This window comes from Platalea leucorodia, assembly GCF_965183815.1.
Source record: "Platalea leucorodia genome assembly, chromosome: 7".
Taxonomy (NCBI): Eukaryota; Metazoa; Chordata; class Aves; order Pelecaniformes; family Threskiornithidae; genus Platalea; species Platalea leucorodia.
Genome location: NC_138829.1, coordinates 41,485,117 through 41,512,803, shown reverse-complemented (window position 1 = coordinate 41,512,803; position 27,687 = coordinate 41,485,117). Strand labels below are relative to the sequence as shown.

The window sequence follows — 27,687 nt, the reverse complement described above, 5'->3', positions numbered from 1 at the left end:
GCCGGGGCAGCGGCCCCCCCGCCCCGCCCTCGCAACGCCCCCGGCGGCGCAGCGCCCTCAGCCCCGCCGCCGCCGTCACCCGCCGCCGCCCCGCTGACCTCCCGGCTCCGCCCCGGGGACGACCTGTCGGGCCCCGCCCGGCGGCCCGGGAACTACGCCTCCCAGCAGGCGCCAGGGCGGGCCCCGCGGCGGCGCGTCGTCCGCCGGCGCCTCTCCGTGAGGCGGCGCCGGGCCCCCGGACTACGCCTCCCGGCGTGCCAGCGCCGCCCCGCCTCCCGCCTCCCCGTCTCGGCGGCGAGCAGACCGCCCCGAAGTTCCCCACGATCAGCTGATCCCGGCCGACGGGGAGGGGAGCGGAGCGGGCGGAGGGCGGCGGGGGCGCGGGTCCTGCCCTGCCCTGCCGGGCGCCTCGCCTGCATGGTCGGGTCGCCGCCCCGGCCCCTGGGGGAGGAGAACCGGGACGCCCCCCCGGGCGCGGAGGGGGCGGGGAGGAGGAGGAGAAGGAGGAGGAAGCCGCGGCCGGGACCCGACTCCTTAGTCACCGGCTGCCGGCGGGAGGAAGGGGAAGAGAGGTGGCCGCCGGCTTGTAAACAATAGCCCGGCTCGCGGCGCCCGGTGCCGCGCCGCCTTTGTTCCCGGCCCCGGCGCAGCTCCCCGCCCGCTGCCGCCGCTCGGTAGGGGCTCCCCGCTTCCTCCCCGGCCGCTGCTCGCAGCGCGACGGCGCGGCGCTGGGCGCAGCCCCAGGTAGGTGCGGGGCGCGGGAGCGAGGCGCCGGCTGGCACCGGCGTTGCGTAACTGCCGCCGGCGGGCGGGGGGCGCCCGCCGCCCTCGCCGGGCCCCGGGGCGGCCGAGCCACAAGTGCCGGCGGGCGGCGCGGCGTCCCGGCCGGTTGCCCGGCGCCCGGCGCGGGCGGTCGCTGGCAGCCGGGTCCGCGGAAGCCGCCGGAGGGTCGGGCCGGAGCGGGAGCGGCGGCGTGCGGGCTGGGGAGGCGGCCGAGGGCCGGCGCGGGGAGGCAGGGCCGGGGCCGGGCGGCAGCGGGTCGAGACAAAGGCGGGCCGGTGCGCAGCCGGCCCGCAGCGGGCGCTGGCCTCGGCAGCCTGCGCGGGCAGCTCGGGTCGCGGAGGGAGGGGATCCGTCGCCTGTCAGCCCGGCGGCGGCAGCGATCGTCACCCCGCGTTGCTAGAAGGAGCGCACAAAGAGAGCGGATTTCTGTTTATCTGGCGAAGCACATCAGGAAATTCCCAGCAAATAAATACTGTGAACTCTGAAGGAGGAGCTTAGCTGGGGAGCGAAAGCAGAGAATTTTCTAGTATTGACACAGTCCTCTCTCTGTGCGGGTACATGTACGTGCACTTGTGCGTTTCTAGTGCCTTTTTTGCCTCTGTGTCACCACCTGTCTCCCTCTGTTCTCTGCTTCAGGGAAATACTTGCCCTATCTGCTGCAGTACACCAGACTGGGGTTTTTTTCTCATCGCTGAAAATATGTTATACAGCTAAGCAGAGAAAGAATGTATACCAGCATTTGGGTATAACAATACATGAAACCAGCCACGTTGTTTAAGTTTATTTTGAGGAAAGAAACCTTTGTCTGCGCTTAACAAGACTCTTCCTGAGAAGCAGGTCAGTGTATGAATCTTACAGAAACATCTATTAATTATTTAAAATTAAGTGCCGACAGAATTCCTGTTGTGTTTCTTTTCCCTGAAAAAATACTAAATTTGCAAATGACTCTTAAACGTATCATTGTTCAAAACAGAAACAGGAGGGAAAAGCATTGCTTTAAAGAAATCTGAAGATGAGCGCCCACACACAAACTGCAGAGAAAGGACAGAACACGACACTCCTGTGCCAGGAAAGCTATGTTTGCAGTGGGACAGATGAAGCAATCTTTGAGTGTGACGAGTGCAGGAGCCTACAGTGCCAGCGTTGTGAAGAAGAGCTGCATCAGCCGGAAAGGTTACGGAACCACGAACGGACCCGTATAAGACCCGGCCATGTCCCGTACTGTGACTCCTGCAAAGGTGCCAATGGGAACATAATGCACGCCAGTATGACGGGCTCGAGGCAGATAGCAGCAGTGAGGTGCCAGGTGTGCAAAATCAACCTCTGCGTGGAGTGTCAGAAGAGAACACATGCTGGGGGGAACAGAAGAAAGCACCCTGTCACCGTGTACCATGCTGGCAAAGCCCAAGACCAGGAGGAGGAGGAGGGGATGGATGAGGAGACCAAGAGAAGGAAGATGACAGAGAAAGTTGTGAGTTTCCTCTTGGTGGATGAAACTGAGGAGATTCAGGTAAGAACTGCTGTGGTTTGTTTGAATGGGCGAGATCCTTTAGTTTCTGTCTTAGTCTAACGGGCTGCTGTGATGCATGATTAATACTTGAAGTGTAACTGGCAGCAACGGTAACAAAATGAGGATAGCCGGTTAAGTGGCACTAAGTGAGTATCTTGGACCAAAAAGACACAGTGCCTTGGAGCGGCCTTGCTCACGAGTTCCTCAAAAGGTCAAGTTCATTAAAACCTTATGTGTGCCAAGAGCCTCCTCTAAGAGGCTTGGTAAGCGAAGCTGGTGAAAGAATTGACTCTGTACTGAGACGTGCACAACTAAGATAAGAGCTCTCTGTGCAGGATGCTGATCATTCCTGAACAAAATTGAACTGAGAGGATTGCAGTAGGTACCCTGCAAATGGGAGTGCTGGCAGCTAATCTCCTACCGTATGACTAGGAGTAGGCACTGTACCAAGCAGTGCTAATGCAAGACTACAGACCCCCGCTACCCTCCTTTAGCATCGGTAAATCCATCTGGTTTTTAGGTATAGGATAAAGTAGAAATAAGGGTCCAAAGTGTGCCATCCAAGTCCTACAGACACCATGGTTAAGCTATATTGCTTGTCACAAATATTATTCCATGTTAGCCTTTTGCTGGAAGAGGGCAAAATTGACCATCAATTTGGAGTAGGCCTGCTGCTAATAATGATACAAATACTAGTTGACTAGGAACAGCCTCTCTGGAGGCATTGTTTTAGAGAGCCTAGCATTTAATATATGCAGTTAATTAACCCTTCTGTTGGCCCCTACATTTGGTAAGTGTAAGCACTTTACAATGCAAAAATACTTTACAAATGTAAAAACAGCAACGTGTGAAATTTGCAGAGCAGGTTAGTTACACAACTAAAAATTCAGCTTCGTCTTCTGGCTTCCAGTTTGCATCCTGTGTGTTAAACCTCATTCAGGTGACACTGAAAGAAAATGTATAGTCACCTGACGACTCAGTATCTGGTTGCTCTAGTTTAACATATTCATGCTACCAGTGGTAAAAAGAATTGCAATGATATTCTGATTGTTGGTAGATTAGTTATTTGTGTCCAGCATAGTGACAGTCGATGTGTCTGCCATGCATTGCAAGGAAACATGACTTAAGTGTCTTGTATCTATTCTATACTATAGAACAGTGTGTGTATATATATGTACACTGTAATTATACTATAGCATAGAATAGATGCAAGGAACTTGGGTCACATTTTGGGCAGTTCAGGTATACTGATTGACAAATTCTCGTGGCTTTTGGAGGGGAAAGGGAGGAAAGGATGACAGTCTTTATGATGCACTGACGCAGAAGACACACTATGCAGGACACCAGTGACTGTAAATTGAGTGATTGAGTTTCAGGTGTAGTGGCAGTCCTAAGTTTGTATGCCTCTCCTAAGCACCCACACATTTCCTTGTAATGCATGGCAGATGCAACTATTACTTTAAGATGCAGACTTTTCAATAATCTTCATCTAGCCACTAGAGCAAGCTCTGAAGTGCCTTAGAACAGGGCTGTCCTGGAAAGCTGCTCACAAGCTGTGGCTGTGTGTGGTTGTACCGGTTTAAGTTATCTCTGTACTCATGAATCTGTAAGCCTTATTGAGGCAGACTTTTGGCTGCCTCTTGCAAGCAAGTGCATTGCTATTTAAATATCATGGGCAATAAAGCCAACTTCCTTATTGGGACAGCAGTGGTCCTTTATCAGATCATAGCAATTTGATCAGAACAGGGTTGAAAAAGCTCTCCGAAAATGATCTTGCTTCACTATCAAGATGTTGAATCAGAGCTCTTCCATCTGGAGTGATCTTCTCTTTCTCATAGCTGAATACTTACATGACCATCTCACAGCCAGTCTCAAAGCAGTTTGAGAGTTTTCAATTAAAATACTTTCTGGCAGCCAGAACTTAGAGTGCTTGCTATTATAGTGATGTTTCTGCTAATGAGCGTGAGGACCTTTTATTTAGAGAGGGCTGTCAGATGACTAGCTAGCTCTGAAGACATCTTCTGTAGCATCTTTTGCTCTTGATAATACTGAACAGCCAATTGAGCTATAGGAAAGTGATCCTCAGTCTTTTCTTTTGTGCTTGTCATTAGCAAGATTTTTGCTGATTACTTGGGAAGAAATCCTTAATGTTCTTTATTTAAGCCAACTTTTTGTCCAAAAATGCCAAAACAGTAATAACAGGGTTTGCGGGTGTGTGGCTTTTTAAGCTTGAGCAGACAGGAGAAGGATTTGTCAGAATTATGGAGTCCAGCTACCCTTAACCACCTGTTTTCTGACCTTTGGAACTTGAAGATTGTTGCATTAGTTAGGAAATAAGAGAGGAAACTACTGGTTTGCTGTCAGTGGTAGATTCTGCCGTAGCAATGTTAAATGCTAGTCCTACAAAATTAGGCAGAACTAGTTATGCTGCTGAGCAAACACAATGGATTGAGATACTTGCTGATATATACGTGTTTACAAACCTCTAACTTGAAAGTAGTTCAATGAGATGGGAACACAAGGCAAAGAGATTTCCTTTTTAGTTTCCTTTGGAACTTGGAGTTGTTAAGCTCAAGTGGTTATGTTTCATCTGATTGTTCCTGTTGGCTTCTTGGAGGTGGTAGCTCTGAAACTGAAGGACATTTATAGTGTGTAAGCAATGGCTGAGCTAGCTCCAGATCCAGAAGCAATGTAGATTAATCCATAAGGAGCTGTGCCTGAGCAAATTAGTTTAGCTGAGAGGTGGAAATTCTCAGCTTGGGCTCGGCACTGCACTGACACAGCTATGATAATTCTGGGATCTGTGTAATTGTTTTTGTGCCATGTTGCACAGATGTGCTGGCCTGCTCAGAGCTAGTTTGGAGCTTTTTGTGCTTTGCAGACATAACCATAAGCTCAGAAAGCTGAGGACTTCTTGTACTTGTTTTGAATCCACTTAGTCTGGAAAAGTCTCATTTTAAACCACTGCTTGTGAAGCAGTTGTTTGTAGAGAACTGATGGTAGCTTAAGTTTGTATCTGTGAACTACAGGCTTCTCTGTGATGTTCATCATAACAGCACTATATCTGAACACCTCAAAAAGAGATTGGTTATCTCATGTTAAGAAAATGCCATTAAAGGTTAAATCCAAGTTTGCACTGCACGTCTGTGGAAGAACCAGAGAGAAAGGTTGTTCCTTATGGAGCCCAACCCCAGCTGTCTCACACACCACACAGCATGATGCTTCGTGACTCTTCTAAGTTAGTCCCCAGCCATCTTGACCTACACCACAAATTTTCCTTTCCTTCTTCCAGGGCTTATCACCTCTCAGAAGACCATATTGAGTTATTCTATAAGAAAATAAATCTTGTCCACGTTTTACAAATTGGCGTCACCTGCAGTTTAAACACCACTCTAGATCCTTTTTCTCAGGCTGTAGTATGCAGTTTCTCTTTACACTGTATTAAACTTTTGGCCTTATCTAGCGCATATCTAAAGCTGAGACTTCAATCAAATTTTTCTTGATAACTGCAGCATCTGTTTGTTAATTGGCTCCGACATAATCTATCTTCCTTGCTTATCTCTACTCAGAATGATATTGTGGGGATTGCTTCCTCAGTCAATTGCTTCAGTCTTGTCACTGCTCTTGTTACATCTTCCACACCTCCTCTTTGCTGTGTTAGACTCAAACGGCATGCCTTCTTTTATGTGTGCAAATCCCCCACCTGAGTCTCCTGAACTGCTCTGTCAGGATGTCAGCTTTCCTTTCTTATCTCTAACTCGCTGAATTTTCAAACAAGCATAATTTTCATCACAAGCATCACTAGTGCTACCCCTTGCACACAGGAGGCACTTCCCTTAAGAACTTATTCGTTGATCTTGTGTAAAACTCCCCTATACCCGTGGATCTATTAAGAAAAGCACAGCAAAATACAACAATAAAAACATGACTCGGGTTGGGATAGTTGTTTTGAGTCCTGATACTGTCTTGCTGTCTCTTGAACTTTTCCACTGGTCTGTATCTGTCTTTGTCTCTTGTACTTATGTTTATGCAGTTTCTGGAACAGCGTCCATTTTTGCTTTGTCTTTACACAACACCTTTGCAATAGAGCTCTTTTGCATAAAGCAGAGAGCTGTGTATCAGTCGTACAGTGAACTTTATTTACTACTGCTACTGAGGTAGGGGAGAAGAAATGCCTAACAAGGCATAACAATTTGATATTTTTATCTTGGGGAACAGATGTTGAGAGTTCTTACCACAGGATCAGATCTTGGTTGCAATGTCAGTAGTGGCTGCTATGATAACACTTTGTCCAAAGCCCTAATTAAGGACTCAGCACATATACTTTATAGAAGCAGAGAAAGTCTTTCATTGACCCTGGAAGACAGGAGACATGCTTGATTGTTATTAGTCTGCCTTAAAGAGTTCACTGATCTTTGACCAGAAACTAGCTCTGTCACAAGAAAGTACCTAGTCTCTGGGTTGCAAAGAAAAATAGAAAGTACTGACTTTGTAGCCTGCCTTATGAAGGAGACAGGAAACAAAGTAAGTTTTTTCCTCTAGCTAGTCACAAAAATAGTATCCCCCGCAGTACAATTTTATGTGGGAGAAAGGAGTGTACATTTATTACTGTCTCCCCTGAGACACCCACTATGAGCTCCCTTTCTTCAGTTAGCAGGGTCTTTTTGTTTTGCCAATAGACATCTCAATTTCCTAAATCCAGCCCTGTTCCTTGAGTTCTTTTTATTCCTGCTAGCAGGGTTAGACACCTAAAGGATTAAGCTCTTTCCCTCAGTAAATACTGAGCAGGATCTATATAATGCTTTGCAGTCAGTTTCGATGACGCAGAATGACCCGTAACCCTTATTTAAATGCAGACCATTTTATACAGTCATTAAATAACCAGCCTCTGACAGCATAACAGTCCATGTGTCCTCCCCTGTCCCCTCTTGTTAAAAAGTTACAGAGTGACAACTCTTTAGGGGTGCTAGCTGCTTTGCTTTTCTCACTCCCACTGTAAAGCTGATGAAAGTATTGTGATTTTTTTTTTTTTCCTTATTACCTACTGATTTGAGCCTGGCCAAAGCCTAGGGATGAGAGAATGGAGAGTCACTAGGAATGCTTTTTCTAATCAAGTATTCTTTGTCAGACAATGCAAGCTAACGGTGTCTTCTCTCCTAAGAGAAGATCACCATCTCTTAAGTCTTATTGCTTGCCATTGTAGTAGAAAAGCATTTGTATAGCAAATAGTACTAGTTCCTATGACACTCTTGCTTGATTTGCCGTTGGGGAAATGTTTTTGTTTCGTGCTTTAGGGTAGCATAGTCAGCTGTAAGTTTCTGGGAATTTTAGTCCACATCCTGTAAACTGAAGAGTCACAGCTGGTATATTTTCCATGGATGTAAAGGAGGAAAAGTGTAGAAGCATTCAAGTTTTTTAGGTCAGTGTGATCTGTCGGATCAGGATATATAATTTCTAGTCCCTCATCACTGTTGCTGTACTATTGATGAGTTTTCCTCCTTTGTGCTTCAGAGAGGTTTTCTTGCCAAGGTATTTTTGGGAGTTTGCTGTCCTACACTCCAGGAATTTTTCTCTTATTACTTTGCTATTTTTCAGTATTCCTCCCATCTCAGTCTGTTATCAGTTTTGCAGTTCCCTCTCCTACACTAAAGTGCACTGTTTTTCTGTCCTTGGAATAAAGTAGTAGAAAAACTACTTAGCAATTGCTGGTTAGGAGTGTTCTTTCTTCCACTGGACATATACCAGTATTTTGAAGAGTATTTTTAGAAGATGGGAGAGGAGCCATCCGTTCAACAAATGCACAGCTCCTTTAACAGTCTCAGGCTGACTCCTAGCTAATTTGAACATAGCCACTTACAAATATCACTTTTCCCTGGAACTGCTCTTGCACCTTCTTCACGATGCAGCTGTCCTGGGCCGTAATTAAAATCAAATCACTTGATTCCTGTCTATTTTGTCCATATACTGAAATGAATGCAGGTGTGGAAGCAAAGGAGAGCCTGTCACAGGTGAGACAAGCTGGTAGCAAGCCACTCTGGAATTACCCACTGTTTGATTTGAGGTGTTCCTGAACTTAGTTCAGTTCCCAAACTAAGTAGGGTTGGTGGGGGGAAGGGGGTGTTCTAGTGCTTCCTTTGCTGTACCCCTCTTTCGACTTATCCAATGAATCCTTTTGGGCTCCTTGGGTGCTGCCAGAAGGAGCAGGATGTGAGTGCTTTGCGGTGCCTTCGAGAAAGAAAAGGGAGCCGGCAGCTTGCTATCCTCCAGCCCTTCTGTCCTTTCCATCTCCTCCACTTTCTCACTTCTGCAGGGGTCACTGGGAGGCAGTTGTTGCTGCGGTACACCTTTTACTTTTTTACCTGTGTTGTTAATGCCTTGCTTTAGGATTGCATAAAGGCAGAAGTTTGACAGTCCTTTGGCCTACCTGTCAAAACACCCTGTATTTGGGAAAATAACCAGAGTAACTATTTTCTGGGAAGAGTGGAACTGTAATACAAATAAGTTTGTAAATGCCCCTCTTAACGAGGACTGTGGTATAAAGTAGTGTCCACACAGGTAATCTGGTTACCCTTAGTGTTGAGGAAGACTAATAGTTACAGCAGGAACTCGCTCACTGACTTGCTGTCTTCTGGGCAAGTCTCTTCACCTGGATGTGGTCTCTGCTGCTACAGCTGTGGCATTGGGGTGGTAATTGGTAGCTGTGTGGCCAAATTAACCTCCATGGAGAACTTGAAAAGTACTTAGGGTACAGAATAATGATTTCTGCTTCATTGTTTACTGTTCTCTTTAAGAGTTAGATGACACTCCTAAATTAGTATTATTTCTGCAGCAATTGCATTTACGTTGAAGTCTTCATTAGTTTTCAGTTCTTGCAAAAGTAGTTTTTCAGCTAGCAAACGGGTTAGTGGGCTGTCTAGTCTTCTGCCTTCAGCAGTTTCATATAACTCAGCTGTCATCTACAAGGGTAACTTACTGGTAATAGCAATATTTTGGTCAATATTGCCTCTTGGTTTAGGGAGGGGTCCAATCAAATTGAATTACCTCCCATCTGCTTATGTTTTTTCCACCACTGTCTTAAAACCTTTGAAATAGGGCCTCTCTCTTTGGGTAGGGTTGTTAAGCAGGATTTAACTCTTATCTCTTTGTCTCTTTCAGGAAAGTGTCCTGTAATAGACATGGGCTTTAGACGTGGGCAGCCTCCACCCTTCATTGCAGGGACCTGTGGGTCATGTTGAGACTTACTCTGTTAGGCTCTGTACAAACCCATGAAAATACTGTCCCAGAGCTGTTGGAAGGAACAGGATAACTTTGGTCTGAAAAAGATATTCAGTCTAGGGACACTATTTTCATGGGTGTGTACAGAGCCTAATAGAACAAATCTCAACCAAACTCATAGGTGGAACTGCAGTGAAGGCAAATAAGCAGGTACAAAAGAACTTCAGCTTAGAAAACACCCCTAATACAAATGCTTCCCTTTGCTTGAGCCAGACCTGCACCCAGCATGGGACGTAAGACCAAAACTAGCTGAAGCTGAAGAGGAGTGTTGGAATCTACCCTTAAATCCTCAGCGTGTGTCTGTCCCCTCCTTTGTTTTCCCCTCCCTGCATCTGGTGTCAGTCACTCCATTTGGACTTCAGGCTCTGTAGGACTCTCTTCCTGAAAATGCTGATCTCCACTGTCAGCTTGGCTGAAGTTTAGGAGATTACTGAGGACAATAATGATAAATATATTTAAGTGTTTGCTGGGTGGATGATTAATAACTTACTCCTGAATATCAGATTGTAACTACTGGTATGACATACACAATTTTCTAAACTAATCCATTGACACAGCCCTTGTGGGAAAACTCTTCCAAGCTACCATAATATATTTACATTACAGTAAGAGATACAAGTAACTCTTTGAGCAGTGGAATTAATGAAGTCTGATTTCTGAGATGTCTGCCTCCCATTATCCAGTGCTTATCCACGTCTTCTGTCTTTTGGGTAAGAAGCAGTATGTGTACTATCATGCACCAGCCAGCATGCTTACTGGCGAGCAAGTATGGGCATGACTGCTAAGCTTAGTACTGTATCTTGGTGGCTGTGTGGAGTGGACAAGAGACAAGCTTTTTCCTCAGAGAGGTTATTAGAGTATTTTCTACTCTGCTGTTTATTTTCATCAGACTTTTAGGAAATGTATGTTTTGGGGGCACTTGTTTCTGTATCAATTAAGTCTGTGTAATTGGATTATGGATTTTAAGTTATATGTGGAAGACTCGAGTAATGGCATAAATGACATTTTTCCATGGGAAGTCATGCAGAAGGAAAGGTATAGGAGACAAACTAAGGTAGGAAACTAGAGCTGCTTGGACTTTTAAGTCAGCCTTGATTCTTCTTGAGCACCTGCTTATGATCAAAATCGTCTCTCCTGTTTGGAGGCCTCTAAAAGCTGGAAGGGAGTATTGACCTTCTGAAGTCCCTTCCAGCCTGAATTAGTCTATGATCTTAGCGGAAACAGGGTTTGAATTATGATAGTCTAGAGCCCCTCTCACGGCTCTACTGATGTCATGGGTTTCATCGAAGAGAGTTTCTCTTCCTACAGGGAGCCACCCAATCCTTTTTCTCACTTAGTAGCAAGAAACATTTGGGAATAGCAACAAAAGTTTCTCCTGGGGCAGAAGCAGGGAGTTGTCAGCTGCTTTTGTAATAGCCTGTTGCACTTGAGTTGCTGGCGTAAGCCAGCTGTGCTGCCTTGCATCCGTACACTGCCTTTCTGGGAGTGATTGCGAGGAGCTCTGCAGAGATGTGAATTTTGGTCACAGCACTGTGCTGTGGTGCAGGTTATTCTTCTCGGATTTGTCTTATAGGCTTTATAGATTTCTCTTGTTTGTTTTCAATGCACACTGAAATTCTGATGTAATGACCTAATGACAGGACCTGGGGCTGCACCCAGGAGACTTTTGTTAATCTACCTCTGGATAGGAACTCAAGTTTTTTAGAGTTAAAACACAACTGCCAAAATTTAGAAGCTGTGTCATAAAGAACTGGTCTGTGTTGAGGTGGGCTGATATGACAGGTCTGTTCTGTTTCCAGGTTTAATGCTTGATATGATAACTCGGTCCTTAAGATCAATTACCTAAAATTGTCTCAGTTTGTGTGTTAGAAGTTCAGGGCTGCTTTAAAAGGTTGCAGATCTTGTTTTAGCTTGCTTTTCTGTTTCTCCCTCTGATTTCAGGTGTTAGTTTGAATTCTTGTAAGCATTATCTTTTAAAAAAGTTTTCTGAACTATGAGCAGAATTGCTTGTATTGCCAGTGTTAAGTAATGCTTTAAGGGAAATAATATTTTTTTTTCCACTTGATTGTTTTGACCGCTTGTGCTTGAAGACTGATTTGTTCCAGATGTTTGCAATTTTATGCTGGTATATATTTAGATAAGCTGTTACAAATCTTGTAGCTTATTTTTCCATTCATTGAAAAGTGTGTTAAATTTATATCCTCTTTATTGATTTAGTGGTTGTGTATCAGAAGATATTGTCATGTGCTGGTTGTCAGACAAGTCTAATGACTCATAAACTTAATTATTTATATGATTGTATTCTTTTTTGATTGCAGAAAATGTATTTTAGTTATTAAAAATACTCTGTTAAAATCAGGTCAAGCAAAGAGGAAGATTTCAAAACACAACAACAAAAGTACCAGTGTAAGTCAAAATGACAGCGTAAGACTAGCAAATGAAGGCGCTCTGATGAATACTATGCCAAGTACTCTTGATTTTTTGTTTTGTTTTGTTTTGAGCTATTGTGTTGTCGTGGCACAGCTCTGGCTTTGTGCACTGCTTCCATGAATGTTAGCAAGCCTTAAAGGGTTCATAAAGAGTTTTAAAAGGAGAAAACTGTGGTAAAAATGTCTGATTCACTTAATGTGTTTGTTTTGCCTGGAGGCAGAGTTAAAGTTGTATGAGCACAGGTCATTGGAAACTCCATTCTATTTTATGGATTTTGTTCCTAAGCTTTTAACATGTTATTGTTTTAATAACATTGTTTCCAAGAAATTCACAGACAGGAATGTTGTTTTAGTAGTTCTTGTTTCTTGTCTCTTCCTAAACAGTTCTACTTTTATTATGGCTCAGATCTAGGAAACTTATGTTAGGTATAATAGATTCCCAAGTATGGGTGACAATGAGGCTTCAGATCTAAATGTGTTCCATGGCAGCATGGTATGAGTTTGTGTCCTCCTTAGAGGGGACTTTAGCTGTGAAGTTCTCTGTTTTTTCCTGCTGAAGACCTTCACTTTCAGTTCAGCTCAGCTTGGATGGAGCGACTGCATCGCAGGCTGGATGACAGTTGCTAACAGAAATGTAGTTAAAACCATAAAAGAAGGCTAACCATGATTCTAACCTATGATGGAGTAAAAACTATTCTTTCTAGAAGAGAATCTTCTTCTAAGATCTATAACAAAAGTGTAAATGAGTCTCTGATACTAGAAATGGTAAAATAGAGAAGGGGCTGGAGAGATATGCCTCTTGTCTTAGGTTAGACATACAAAGTTTTCATTCTTAATTGACATTGCTGTGCAATTTAAGGAAGGTTTCATATTTACCCTCTGCTGTTCATGTCAGAGATGTGGAGCTCTTGGGCAACGTGGGAGTGGACACAGCTATGGAAACATGAGTCCTTTACACATGCAGGAGAAGGTGGTACCATGCAAACTTCTTTAGACATGAGAAGCAAAACGGAGAAGTGGGACTTCAGCCCAATAGGGATTAGTACTTCGACACACTTATTACACCCACACTGACTTTAAATGTCTTAAAGGAACTTGCTCAAGGGAAATAAATTTGACTACTGATACAAGGATTGTTGTGGATGGTTCTTTCAGAGTATCGTCCCTGTGCTCAGCAGCTGTTAAAGAAGATGGGTGCACAAGAGCAAGGAACACCCGTGACATACAAGCATATTCAACAAAAGGAAGGCGTTTGTTTGTGTGGTTTTTTTTTTGTTTTTTTTTTTTTTTTGTTCTATCCCCACGTGGAATTTATTGTAACAGGATGTTGCAGGATCCAAAACTATGACTAGGTTCACAAAGGGGTTAGACAACCTCTTAGAGGATAGATCTACTGGTTCTCTACCAAACATGAGCATCTAGATGCAACCACTGCTCAGGAGGTTCTTTGACATCTGACTACTGAAAGGTGGTAAAACATGCTAGGAAATATTTACTTGTTTCATGTCTAAGTTCTTTTTCACCCATTACTGAGTCCTGTGAAACACAACATTGGGCTAGCTGGACTTTGGTATATTCTTGTGCTCCTGGGTGACTCGCTTGTCCGAATCACTCCTGAGTTCTGTCTTCCAGGGAAGTCTGAAAGAGCCTAGAGCCTTAGAAGGGGCTAACAGCTCAGTGCTTTGGGTGTCTGATTTGATTTTCAGAGTAACTTTTCTGCTGGAGTGATCTGGATTATTGATCTGGAACCAACTTTTCTTCTGTCTGGCTCAGCAATCCAACTCTTCTTCCCACAATAAGTTGGCCTGGCATCAGCAGTTGTTTAAAGTACATTGAATGCAAAAGAAGGCTGGTGGTGTGGACATTTGCATTAGCTCAGCTTGGGACAATTTCAACTGCAGTGGAGTTTGTGTGAGTTGACTCCTGTTTCTTACTGGTGGGAATGCATTGCAGAGTTACTCTTATCCCTGTGGTCCCTATTGTCCTTTGTGTCTTCTGACATTACTAACTCGGCCCCTTCCACATACTCTCCCAAACTGATACTAGTGCTGCCTGAAAGATGTTAGTTATTAGTTGTCCTGCCAATACTTAAGCAGCTGTTTGAAGACTGATATTTCTTTGGGCTGTCCAGGGAGTCCATAACCAGAATGATCGGGTCTGGTCAGGCACTGACTCGGGCAAAAAGAGGGTCTGCCACCCTTATGGTAAGAAGTCTGGGAGGTGGGAGTTAAAACCAAAACAATCTGGAGAAGAAATTGTCATATTCCTTTTTTCTTACATACACATAACATTATTATATTATCAAATCTGTGAATGTTTTTAGGAGCTATCCCATGGACCAAGAACTTCCTTTAATCCAGAGACACTAAGAGAAACTGTATCTGTCATCTAAACTACCTTCCTGATGACAAGCTAATAATCACAGCTACCAAAAAAGCAGACCCTCTCTTGTGCACATGTAACTTGAGCGTATCTTGATGGTCTCCCACAGACACCAGAAAAGATTCTCTTGAGAGCATTTTGATTTCTCTATTTCCTGTTTTTCTTGTGAGGCTGTCTTGAGTGCTACTGCAGCCCCACAGTCCACAGTTTTTCTTTCTGAATGCTGTTCCCAACCACAATCTGGCACACTGGTTATTTTTTAATTTTTGGAACACTGGCTGTTTTTTATTTTCCTTCAAAGTCTGGATGTTGCTGATAGATTTGACCAAAGCAAATGGGGCTGGCTGAGCCTTAAACTAATTTGCTGATCTAAGAATAAACTTGTTCAAAGAAACCATTTATTACCTCATGGCCTCTGTGGATCGTGTATCACGAGACCTTCCAACTGTACTTGTCCGGGGGGAGATAGCCAAGGAGCTTCCAGAAGTTGAGAGGCTGGCAAGAGGGGATGGAAGCCCTGCTCCTTTCAGCTGACAGGGATTCTTTGGGGAGGGAATTGTGATGGAGGAGGTGAATTTAATCCTTCTCAAAAAGTGCTTCTGTCATATTCTTCTCTGTCACATGGATAATACCTTTTGGAAGAAGAAAAAGCAAATGATGAACAACCATAGCCAGAAGCATGAAACCTTTGAAAGCCAAGGCTCTACTCTGCAACGAAAACAAGGCAGGCTCTCGTACAGAGCCCTAACCTGTTTCATTGCTTGTTTATCTGTTCCCTGTTGCTCTAGTATCTGAACAGTAAATGCCCTATTCTCTAACCTAAATAGATTAAATGACAAGTGCCATGCTATGTGAAGCCAAAGAGAAGTTACCTGCTGAAGGCTGTCTACCCTCTTTTGGGTTTGTGTGTGTGTGTTTTATTTGGTTTTGGGTTTGTTGGTTTTTTTTTTTTTTAATGAAAGCACAATACAGTAAATTATTAAATGGAGCATTGAGGTAGTTGTGGCACTTCTGTAAAAGCCAGTTTGACCTGCTTCGACCACCTGACTCTGGTGCACAACTTCACTTTCTTCTTTTCTGCCCCTCTTTCCAGCTGAAGGATCTATCAGCTGGAGAGCAGCGTCAGTGGGACAGGCTGTGCCTGAGAGCCCCCGGCTGTGGATAGATGGCAGCACAGCGGCACAGAGGAGCTTTTTCTCCCTAAACAGGTGCTCAGCCTCTGTGGATGAGGCAAGTTAAGGTGACAAAAGCACTCCACTGTTTTGCACCTAAATTTGGATGCTTACCAGGAGACCAATGCTACTGAGAGTGTCTGCCATGCTCCAAGTAGCTGTTCTGGCAGACTTGGAAGTAGGGTTGTGCTCCCTTTTCTGAAAGGACTGCTGCAGGGAATGGGGTGAGGTACATGAGGTTTCACTAGACAGGTAATCACAGTGAGGTATCACTTCCAAAACAGCTACGTGATGGAACAGCCTAAATCCCATTGATGCATCCATGTTACAAAACTGCTTTAATATTTTGCTTTGGACTTCTTGATGTTTCAGAAACTTATGTTGAAATCTAAACAGGCAGTAATCACTCTCGTTAATCTTATGAATCCTGAAACCAGCCGTGTTTTCAGTGTTGTCTACTCTAATTGCATAGATATAAGATTCTTCTCTTTTTTTTTTTTTTCTTTTTTTTTGGAAGGTAAGGAATGAAGAAGACTTTATTAAGAAACTGGACTGCAGTCCTGACCAGCATCTAAAGGTAGTGTCCATCTTTGGGAACACAGGGGATGGCAAGTCTCACACCCTTAACCACACTTTCTTCTATGGCCGGGAAGTCTTCAAGACGTCTCCAGCCCAAGAGTCTTGCACAGTTGGAGTCTGGGCAGCCTATGACCCTGTCCGCAAAGTGGTGGTAATTGATACAGAAGGCCTCCTGGGGGCCACTGTGAACCTGAGCCAGAGAACACGGCTGCTGCTGAAGGTCCTGGCCATCTCTGACCTTGTCATCTACCGTACTCGTGCTGACAGGCTCCACAATGATCTCTTCAAATTCCTTGGTGATGCCTCGGAGGCTTATTTAAAACATTTCACCAAGGAGCTAAAAGCTACCACAGCCCGCTGTGGCCTAGATGTTCCTCTGTCAACTTTGGGTCCAGGTGTCATCATCTTTCACGAGACTGTGTACACCAAGCTACTGGGCTCTGGTGAGTAGGCAGTAAGAAACTGAATTGCAGTGTGCTAAATGTTATCTATAAATTGTCAGGTTGCATTGAATATTCAGTGTTCCTTACTACCACGTAGAAGATGTGGTTTGGGTTTTGCTCTCGCTTGTTCCAGTCTGGGAGCCAGGCTATGGAAATAGTAGAGCATTCCCTGATGGCAATCTGACTATCCCAGATCAGCTAGAATAATCCTCTTAGCCAGCTGGATGTCGGTACTGACTAGTCATGATGTGACTTCTGCCAGCCGTAGGAGGGGTCATCGTGCAAGATCATGAGCATGGGTGATATGGCAGGCGAAGGTGAAAACTGAGACACCCCGTGATTTTGGCAGGGATATACAGGATCCTGTTGCAAAAAAATAAAATAAAACTGTATGTAGAAACTAGGATGGGCAAGAATAATGAAACTGATGAACTTGAATACTCACAGTATCCTCGTTCTACTATTTTAAATTCTGTGGACTGACATTGTTCTGAGGCTGGTGTGAGTTTGGGACTGAGGTTGTGGTGGCACAGAGCTGATGGTTTAACACCACTTTTCTCTGTGCAGGTATCTGATACAGCCAAAGCTCCAGGCCCGGCACACTATTATTTCCATTGTTTTCAGTGTTCTTCACTTTCAGGTCTTTCAACTTGGCTCGTGTTGTACTGGATTATGGATATTTAAATTGTGTACTTTATTTCTATGTCTGAGTGAAATGCACTGTCCTACGGAAGTCGAGGCACATTTTGGTTTTGACTGTACAGGGATGTGAATTTCTTCTCCTGGCCCTATTTTTTCCATATTTCCAAAGGCATGATGAAACCTTTCTTCATTCTGTCAGTTTCTGATGCTTTGATCAGCAAGGGCCCTAATGAATTGGCCTGCAGCGTCTGAGGCTCAGTCCTGCTGTCTGTGAACATCTGGGAGTCTTCTGCTGTGTAATACCACAGCAGCTCCCTGCTGGCCCACATTCTCATTTTAACTTTTCTAACCAGTGAGGTCTTGAGCTAGTAGAAGAACTTGGCATTCTTTCTGGTTATTATTAGAGTGCTGCCTTAATTACTTTTAACTTACCTGCCAAGGCAGTTCGTTTTCTTACATACCAATTTGCTCATCAGCAATTTAGAGTTTCATATAGTTGTTGAAATTTGCTGTTTCAGCAGGTTGGATTTAGTGACCCATAATGGTAGTTGCACCTGTGTGCAAAGTCAGGGTAATAAAAAAATTATATTTTTATGATCGCTTCTGATCATGGTAGGAATAGGAAAGAAACCTCTTAGCAGGTGGATTTGCAGCAAGCTGTAACCATCTGTCTCGATGGATAATTGAGATAAGTGAGTTTAGGGCAGGGAAGAAGGGGCCTGCCTTATTCTGAAGTGTACAGCAGGTACTTGGAAGCAGGCAGAAGAATGTAGTCAGCTCTGTGGAGCTTGACCTGATGTGGCCAGTTCTGAAGTGTTTCAAAGTGTACAAAGGGTTGATAGAGGCTTGGTCTTCCTTGCTACGGGGTTGGCATAGAGAATAAGCAGCCCATGTAAGGTTCATGTCCTCCACTTACCAGGTGCTATGACCAAGTTATGGTCTGGTGAGAAGAGATAACAAGTGTGTTGACATGGAGTTTCCTTATATTATGTCACAAATTGCTTCTTATTCTGGATATCTGTGTTTCCAAATCTAGACGTTTCCGGTTTTACCTGTGGTACTTGGTCTTAGAATCTAAAGCTGTGTATCAAAAAACAGAGACTGCTTTTGGAAACAGTTTATTTCTTTTCCTACTTGTGAAATATGATAAGTGCATTCCAGATGTATTAGAAGGTTTAATTAGAAAAACTAGCACTGTGTTGCGTGTGAAAGCACTGTGCAATTTAAATATTATTTTAAACAATCAGTTGTTTATGTACTTGCTGGTACTCTTATATATAGATCATCCTTCTGAGGTTCCCGAGAAGCTCATTCAGGATCGGTTTCGGAAGCTAAGCTGTTTTCCTGAGGCTTTCAGCTCAATCCACTACAAGGGAACAAGGACATACAATCCTCCAACAGATTTCTCTGGACTTAGGCGAGCTGTGGAGCAGCAGCTGGAGAACAATACCACTCGGTCACCTAGACAGCCTGGGGTTATCTACAAAGCACTAAAAGTAAGTAGAGATGAGTTCATCACAATCTTTATTTGTATCGCTGTTGCTAGTAACTGTCAGTTGCAGCTAATAAAGGTAGAGCATGTGAACCAGTGATGAACACTTGCAGATATCTGGAGATAAAGCAAGTCTTCCATGAAGATGATGATTTTTGTGTAACAGCCAGGTAGGCTGGGTAGTTTTTTTACTTTAAAACAAACACACACGTTAGCGAAGACCCTGAAAGGTCAAGAAAAGTTGAAGAGCAAAACAGAGCAAAATCAAAAAACTGAGCCAGGAAGAAACTGACTGGGGAAGAAAAAAATAACTGATGTTGTGAGTGACAAGCACTTAATGACAATGATTTACAAAGAGGAGGCCCAGAAGGAGTTATTGGTGAAATTCCTAAGGATGGCCTCAGCACAAGGGAAGGGAATGCAAGAGACTTGGAGGGAGTTAATGGTTGGCAAAACCTAGCACTGAGTGTAGTGTAACCCAAGGTCCAGGAGGCAAAAAGGAGGAAGAAGATGTGTTGGCAGCTAGCAAACAAGATGGGATCAAGCCAAATGATGTATCATTTCAGAGATGCAGCATCAGATCAGAAGGCTGATGAAAAGGAATTAGAGAGAGCCACTGGTGATTTTCTTAGAAGGTTCACCTTGCGAGGATGTCAGAGGGATTTTCTGGTCTTCAAATTTGCAGTCTGTCCTACAAGTTTCCACACATTGCTACCACTATGTGATTAGCATCATATTTTCATTGGCCTGAAGAGCACAGCTGTCATCAGGGAGGGGCGTGCAGAGCTGGGGCATATCTGCAGAAGAAGGTAGTGTTAGCAGTCTTTTCTGATGTTAGTCACAGCTGTTGGAACAGATAATTCCAGCTGCTCTGTATTTGGGGTAGCTGAAGCTCAGAAGGAAGTGAAACAGACAGGCAGCAAGGAGAAAACAGCTGGAGTGGTTAATTCAAGTTTAATTTCTAGGAGTTTATTGCAATAATCAAGTAATGCAGTTTCAGATATAGCTGCTAGTATACTTAAATTCATGTCCAGTAAAGTGGTTGCTGTGTTCAGATCACTGCTGACTACAAATTAACGTTTTTTGCTTCACTTCCTAGAAGCCTAGGGGCTTGCTAGAGATGTCTGTCCATCTCCTCTAACTTTTGAATCCATCGGCCAGTATCAGTCAAGCTTGAAAGAGGTGTTAAAGCTAACTTCTTTGAAATTCTGTGAAATCAGATGTCTATGTAGAGATCTTATCTGAGAGAAGCTGTGGTGAGAGATACATGGATGTCTGTGTATATGCAGTCAACCCTTGTTAGACAGCAGAGATGCTCCCTTCTCTACTCCCTGGGAGGGGAGAGAGAGGAAGAGAAAGAAAGGCAGCCACTGTAGTTACCTCAGCTGTAGGAAGCGTTTCAGTTAGACCTTATGCCTTCAAAGATCTCCATCAAGAAGAACCCTAACCATCTGCCCATCTGCTTTGTTCCAGTGCTTACTCTTTTTTTTTTTTTTTTTTTTTTTTTTTTTTTTTTTAACATAACACCCAAAAGAACTAAGAAGTTAAGTGTGCCAAGGCTAAGGACTGACTTGATATGAGAACAGATGCTCCCAGGAAAGGGAACAAATCCCTTTGTGTCAGTCTTGCAGTTTCACCAGAGAACAGCAATTGTTCAAGGGGCCAGAGGAAAGCTCAGGGCAGCACTTTCTGAGCTGAGGGACAAAGAATGTGTCCTCACGTACTGTGAGAAATGACTCTTTCAGTTTCCTTCTAGAGTTTTCTAGAATGCAAAGCCCTTTTAGCAAGCACCCGCTATTTTGGGTGTGGGTTATACGCACAGAGGTGGATGCAATCTTCTACCACCCATTTCTGCTATAAAATTCAAAGTACGGGCAAGAGGAGAGGAGAAGAGTAAGTATCTTACAAGTATTCAGGTCACTTCCATACAAGTGCAAGATTGTATTCTTGCTTGATTTCTAATCCTTGTCTTGGTTTCCAGGTTAGTAAGACATTATTTGTTAGCTGTGTACTCTCTCTCTGCCTCTCCTTCCAGTAGAGGAACCCATGCTTTTGCTTGCAAAAGCTTTCATAAAATGTCTACATTGCTCTCAGTCCCTTACCAGTTCATTCTTTTCTGTTTGACAGGCTCTAAGTGACCGGTTCAGTGGGGAAATCCCCGATGACCAGATGGCTCACAGCTCCTTCTTTCCAGATGAATATTTCACATGCTCCTCTGTGTGCCTCAGCTGTGGGTAAGTAGATGAGAAATGCACCCTCATCCTTCTGGCAGATAGTGCTGCCCTGGTCTGCAGCCATAGAACATATGTCTGTGATGTCTGTGACATCTTGACACCTGACATCACCTGTCATCAGCTAGTACTTCCAGGCAGAATTTGCTTGAAATTCAACTCTTAAGTGAATTGGGTGGCTGTTATTGCTGCATCCCAGCTGGATGCATGGTCTTTGCCTACTCTATTTTTGTGTATGGCTACAAACCTGTTCTGCCCATATCTTTTCCCTGATGCACACAGGGCAGGAAGAAAGGAGTGTCTAAAGAAATCCCCCAAAATTTCCTATGATGATTTTTCCTGCCATTTTTATTACCTAAACAGTATAAACAGTCCTAAAGCACGCATCATCATGGGCCTGGGCTGTGTTCAGTAACTAGATCTAAGTGAAGCCCCAGGTTTGTTTAGAGCTTGCCTCATAGCTCTCTGGGAAGAGCCCAAAGATTGAGCCTGGAAGGGCGGTACATGGCAGTCAGTGCTCTGAGTCTGTGAGGTACAATAGCAGCGTGGTATTATGGTTGATTATGCTTCTGGAAGCATTTTCTCTCAAATGTGATATAGTGCTATGTTCCTCCTCTTTTATGCTCTAGAGAGTTTCTAGCAGCTCCTTGCAAAATCTGCAGTGTTAACTCTGTCCCGATCAATTTCCAAACTTGGTTAGTCTTTCTTAAAATTCTCCGTGAAATTTAAATTGTCTACAGTCATCATTTCCTGCACTGAACTGTGGTGTGTTGCTACTTTGTGCTGTGAAACAGTTGCTACACCTCCTTCCAAAGAGCCTGCCTTTCAATGATAAATGCTGTCATTGTTGTATGTACAGTTGTGAAAATGGTTTGGGGTTACAACGCCTATACAAATGCAAGATAGTAACATAAATGAACTCTTGGTGACATCTGTCCTGTATCTAACAGCATCAGCTCATCGTTTGCTTTTGCATACTCAGGTGTGGCTGTAAGAAGAGCATGAACCATGCAAAGGAAGGAGTCCCTCATGAATCCAAAAGTCGATGCAGATATTCTCACCAGTATGATAACAGAGTCTACACTTGCAAGGTGAGTAGTGACACAAGGACAAGGTCTGAAGAATGGAGAAGGAAACGATGGCCCAATAAATGAGGAATATCACAGGCACGTGCCTGTTTTCTTGCATTTTTTCAAATGGGAGAGGTGCTCATGGCCTTGACAGGAAAAATTGATCCCCATTGAACTTGTATTTTTGCTTGGAGAGGTCATCAGCTCTGTGTGCTCTGTGTCATTTGCTAGCTAAATTGTGAACCCAGCTGCTCCCAACCTGAGTGATGTTGACCTTCTACACGCTTGATGTGGTTACTCTTCTTATTTGGTTATGCCCATTGCTTGGTGTTAGCCAATTTTTCTGAAGGATGTGTGCAGGAGACAGGAAAATTTTCAGCTACTGTTATGTTTTTTATTGTTGTAGAAATATTTGCCTGATGTCATTATTGATAGTGGGTTTGGTTTTGTTTTTAAATCAGTTCTGATGAGTGCTCTCCTTTGCTGTGGAGACCACTGTATGCCAATTATATGCTTTATGTGGCCAAACAGGTGCAAGACCTGGAGTCTGGGATTCCCAAGAATGCAGTTTTAATTGAGCCTTTGTGTTACAGGCCTGTTACGAACGAGGGATGGAGGTCAGTGTCGTGCCAAAAACCTCTGCTTCCACTGACTCCCCTTGGCTGGGCCTTGCCAAGTATGCCTGGTCAGGGTGAGTACTGCAGCTAAGATATCTCTGCTCTCTAATGCCTCTATGCTGCCTGGTGCACTGGACTTCCAGTATCTCACTGAGGTAACCCATCTTCCTCTTCTGCAGATACGTGATTGAGTGTCCCAACTGTGGGGTGGTGTACCGCAGCCGACAGTACTGGTTTGGCAACCAAGATCCTGTGAACACTGTAGTGAGGACAGAAATTGAGCATGTCTGGCCAGGGGTAAGTCTGGTTGCTGGATAGTCTTTGTGTATGTGTGCAGCCATGCACATGTTTACGTTGGTTCTTCTGCACATTGATGGAGAAAATAGGTTGGCTTTCATTAGAGCCAGTCTCTATCTCTGCTGTTTAAAAGAACCTTTGCAAGGGCTTTCAGTCGTCTTTTGGCTATCTTGAAATGGCTAAGTTGCCAGTTTATGAACACTTTGTGTGAATGATACGCCATTAAAACCTACCCGTGTTTCAAAGCAGGGCTGGTGAATTTTTTCTCATGCTTGCCCTCCAGTTTAACAGGAGCAGTGGGTTGCAGAGCCATCTGCTTCTAAAAAAAATGAGATTTCCCTGGTTTTATTCTCAAATGAATATCCATTTCATTCCAGACCGATGGATTTCTGAAAGACAACAACAATGCAGCCCAGCGTTTGTTGGATGGGATGAATTTCATGGCACAATCAGTATCTGAACTTAGCCTGGGACCCACAAAAGCTGTGACCTCCTGGTTGACAGACCAGATTGCCCCAGCTTACTGGAGACCCAACTCTCAGATCCTGGTAAATCGCAGCTGCTGTAGAGAAAAGCTTTGCATAGCTTGAAAACCCTTTTCCTCACCTTTTAAGTAATATAGTATTTTGCAGATTCCAAATGCTTCTTGTTTTATTTCAGCAAGCCCTTCTCCTTCTATTTTGAGAAAACTGAAATGCTTTCAGCTCTTCCCATTCTTGACTCAGCCAGAGAAAGTATGAACAGAGATTCTGCCCAGCCCTGCTAAAGAGACCGTTTCCTCCCTACTTTTTGTGACCTCCTCTCCCAGCAGTATCACAGAAAATCCTGGCTTGCATGAACTTGCTCTTCAAAGCAAAGAATCAACATCTTAAATCTGGCTACTGCAGTCGATAGTACTATTTTTATAGGTGCAGAGATTAAACTCTGGTTTCATACCTGATGCAAAAAGCTGGCCCCAACAATTCAACTAGAAAAGGATTCACTGTGTCTTGCAGGAAACAGATACTTCTTCAATGAAAACTGCCTTCTGAATTCTTACCCCCCACAAAGATCAAATAGCCACCATTCAGCCCTGCATGATGTGGCTGTAATTATTTGTGATTGTGAATGAAGGGATCATAGCAATCTATCGGCTTAACCACGTACATCTCCCTGTCTGAATCACTTCCCTAGGGTAAAGTTATGGGACTGGTAGCACCCAAGTCTTGGGTGGAACTATATTTTTCACAGTTTCAGTCTGAGTCTTGCCATCCTGGGATTCTGCTCTCTATTTTTCTATTCAGGAAGATCAAACTAACAGTTTTTCTTCCTTTGTTTTTCTGATTAGAGTTGTAATAAGTGCAACACGCCTTTTAAAGATAACGACACTAAACATCACTGCCGGGCCTGTGGAGAGGGCTTCTGTGATGGCTGTTCTTCCAAGACCCGTCCAGTGCCTGAGCGAGGCTGGGGACCAGCACCAGTGCGCGTGTGTGACAACTGCTATGAAAACAGGGGCATCCAGTTAGGTAATTCTGAGTTGATTGTGACAGAATTATCCCTGGGCAATAGTCTGAAGTCTTTGTCCCTGGCTTCTGGATCACAACCATTCCCACTGGGTGTAGACAGTGTTGTTCAAACTGGGCTTTGCACAGAGTTTTTAGTAGGGAAGCTCAAGAGCTCAATGTCTTTTGGTAGGAAGATGGCCCTTGAAATGAGCTACCAGATATCTGACCCGCTAAGAAAATTATTTTCTAACTGGATCTTTATTTTTCTGGCACCTGCTGATGGTGTGAAGCTAGCATCAGAGCAGGGAAGCTGCTGTTTCAGCAAACTGTGTATTTTGTCCATTATTGCTGAAATGGAAGTAAAAACTCTGCAATTCAAGATTGGAGATGTGGGAGATAAAGGCTGAGGAGAGGCTCCAAGCTGCCTTTTGGGTTTGCTGCTGGTTTTTGCTAATGTAAATTAACTGAAACTTGGCAGAAATTGTGCTGGACTTAAGTGTTGAAACCTTTACTCTTGTGTCACACAGATGTGGCTGAGCTGCCTTCAGATGAGGAAGGGGGGACACTTATTGCCAGGAAGGTGGGGGAAGCTGTGCAGAACACTCTTGGAGCAGTGGTAACAGCCATGGACATTCCCTTAGGTGAGCTCTGTTCTCTTCTTATGGATTTTTTTTGTTTAGAGGCATTTCTGTTTTCACAGAGCAAAACTTCTGATTAAACTTCAAGAGTTTGTGTGGCAGGCTGGCACCTCCGCTATGATACCACTGTTGGCTGAGAGTTCTACAGCTCCCTGCACCTCTCTCATTTGATGTTTCCTCTTGGTTTTCACCACATTGTTTCTGCAGTTCATACCTTCTTTTTTCTCCCTGTCGTGCAAATCTGTGTGCACCAAGCTGTGAGTAATTCATGCTCCCCTGATGCATCACTGCAGTGACCTGCCAGATGGAGTTCCCTAAAGACTGGCCAATTAGGAAGCATTTTATCAGGTTTGGTTTTCTTCCAGAGATGCTGAGTGCCTTTTAAGTGTGTTCATGGATACTGCTGGCACTTGGTACTTCTGCAAGGGAGGGCTGAGAATCTGAAGCTGTCCAGGTTGGTAATGACGGGAAAGTAATCAGTAACGTGATCTTTAATGGTGAGCTTAGTACAGTGAAAGTTTGCTGCTCTTTCATGTGCTGGGTAGTAGTTCAGGTATGTCAGCAAACACTTTGCATTTGAATCTTCTGTTATTGGACCTGACTTCCTACTCATTTCCCAGATCATCATTCCACTGCTTTGCCTACAGCATGTCCTGCCATCACCCTTTGTGGGTGGTGTTGTCTGACTCAATGAAAGGAAGAATAAATCCCTTTCTCAGTTCAGACAGTACATGTGTTTTTGAATGTTTGGTTTGGTGACTGTGGTTTTTTTTGGCCACAGTTGAAACTGAAGGTAGGGAAAAGCAAGTGTCTCATCCTCTGGAAGAGTCTGAGTAAGGGAAGGTGCCACCATTTAAGGAGAACCAGTCTATCCCTTTGAAGAGAGGCAGAATGTGGGAGAATGGCAGAATGGCCTAAATGGCTACCCGTTGCACTGAAGAGTTCTGTCAGTAGGTCTTCTTCCCCTTAGTGGCAGTGGTGTGACTTGCAGTGTGTGAGTACTTCCACTGGAGTACATTCTTGACATGCTCATGTTCACAGATTATTTTCTTCTCCCTCTTTCTCATCCCCCCACCTCACTTCCTCCATAGGACTGGTAAAAGATGCTGCCCGACCTGCATACTGGGTACCAGACCATGAAATCCTGCACTGCCACAACTGCCGGAAGGAATTCAGTATCAAACTCTCCAAACATCACTGTCGGGCCTGTGGCCAGGGATTCTGTGACGAATGCTCACACGACCGCAGAGCGGTTCCCTCTCGTGGATGGGATCACCCAGTCCGAGTTTGCTTTAACTGCAATAAAAAGCCTGGTGACCTTTAACCCCAGGCTCTTCTCCAGATCTCTGCAATTCCTTATGTTCTCAGGGTTACAAATGAAAATATCTGGTCTCCCTTTCACCTCTTAACCTGTTGCAGCCAGAGTGCATGCTTCCAGTTTCTGGCCTCCTCTCGTGTTATATCCATCTTGGAACGCTGGGAATGAGCTTACATTCAGCCTCTAGGTTTTAATTTCAAAATAACTGGGGAAGGGAGGGAGCTCCCTTGTAAATGAGCAAACCAAAATCCAGTGTATTTTATTCCAATTAAAAAAAAATATATATCTCTATATATCTATGTATAATTTAGTATATTAAGAACGCGGTTGGCTAATGAAGCTTTGAGTATTCCTAGTTCAAATGATGGATGGTGTTGTTCCTTACTATATTGGATCAGACTTATGGCCTTCTGATTCTTCTTTTGGAACGTCTTGCTGATCACGATGTCCTGTGAGGAAGGTTTGGACTCTGTGTTGCCAGGAAATCTCCAATGTTGATGCATGAATTACACCTGGTAATTCAACCAGCCCTACATCTGGAGGTGCTGTACTTCTGGCCATGGAAGATTAAACTCAGATTCATTAGCGAGTTTGTTTGAACTGTGATATGGGCAGTGGTCTTACAGCGCAAGAGGTATCAAGTTGAAATAGACCCCCTGGTAGAGACCAGTAGCGCTCCGAAAGGTAAAGCAAATCATATGGCACAAGGCAAAGCATTCTGATTTTGCCGTTTCGACTTCAATACCAGATCAAAAGGTAGCAGGGTCTTGCTTTCCCTGACAATGTTCTCGTGTACTCAGGTTTTCTTCAAGTTTCTCTGCCAGCTTGTTTCAGTTAAAAGTTTTGTCCAGAGCAGAACAAGAGAACACATTGTGTAGGCAATTCTGAAATATGAAGTTTGAGTTGTTTGGGTTGTGATGACTTTTCGTTTCCCCCATTTTTTAAGTGATCCCGGAGTCTCTGGAGCCTCTGTGTTCTCAGACGTGGTTACATAGAAACTGCACAGATTTGACTTACCTTTTTTCTAATAATATGAACTTACAAATCCACCTGGAAAATGGGAACCTTTCTTCTTTGCTCCTAGCAACTGGCACTCGCTGGACTTCATCCTTTTATTAAAGGACTGCAATGAATTCACTGATTCTGTGATCAAAACCACCACTTAACCTAACTAATACTGTCTTGTACTGTGGATTTGTGGTTCCAGTTATAAGAAGTAAGAGACCATTGTGGATTGAACTGCCTAAAATTCTCCCTTCTTGGCTTACATAGACAAGAATTCTTCCACCACATGAGAGTTGTCTCCTTTTGGAGTGGCTGGA

General features: G+C 44.1%; 1 protein-coding gene across 4 annotated transcripts; it reads left to right on the top strand.

Moving 5' to 3' along the window:
* Nucleotides 1-279: 279 nt before the first annotated feature.
* ZFYVE1 (zinc finger FYVE-type containing 1) lies at nt 280-27,410 on the top strand. Of its 4 annotated transcripts, XM_082317556.1 has the most exons (13): nt 280-744; nt 1,420-1,620; nt 1,757-2,293; nt 16,069-16,573; nt 18,497-18,711; nt 20,835-20,941; nt 21,921-22,029; nt 22,602-22,699; nt 22,805-22,922; nt 23,300-23,470; nt 24,250-24,430; nt 24,937-25,050; nt 26,139-27,410. In XM_082317556.1, the coding sequence occupies exons 3-13, from the start codon at nt 1,796-1,798 to the stop codon at nt 26,369-26,371; spliced, it is 2,349 nt and encodes a 782-aa protein (XP_082173682.1). In that variant the 5' UTR covers nt 280-744; nt 1,420-1,620; nt 1,757-1,795; the 3' UTR covers nt 26,372-27,410. The 4 variants fall into 4 exon arrangements, with proteins under 4 accessions (XP_082173682.1, XP_082173684.1, XP_082173683.1 ...); XM_082317558.1 differs by lacking the exons at nt 280-744; nt 1,420-1,620 and adding an exon at nt 15,473-15,619 and having other exon boundaries at nt 2,161-2,293; XM_082317557.1 differs by lacking the exons at nt 280-744; nt 1,420-1,620 and adding an exon at nt 13,704-13,908 and having other exon boundaries at nt 2,200-2,293.
* The last annotated feature ends 277 nt before the right edge of the window (nt 27,411-27,687 follow it).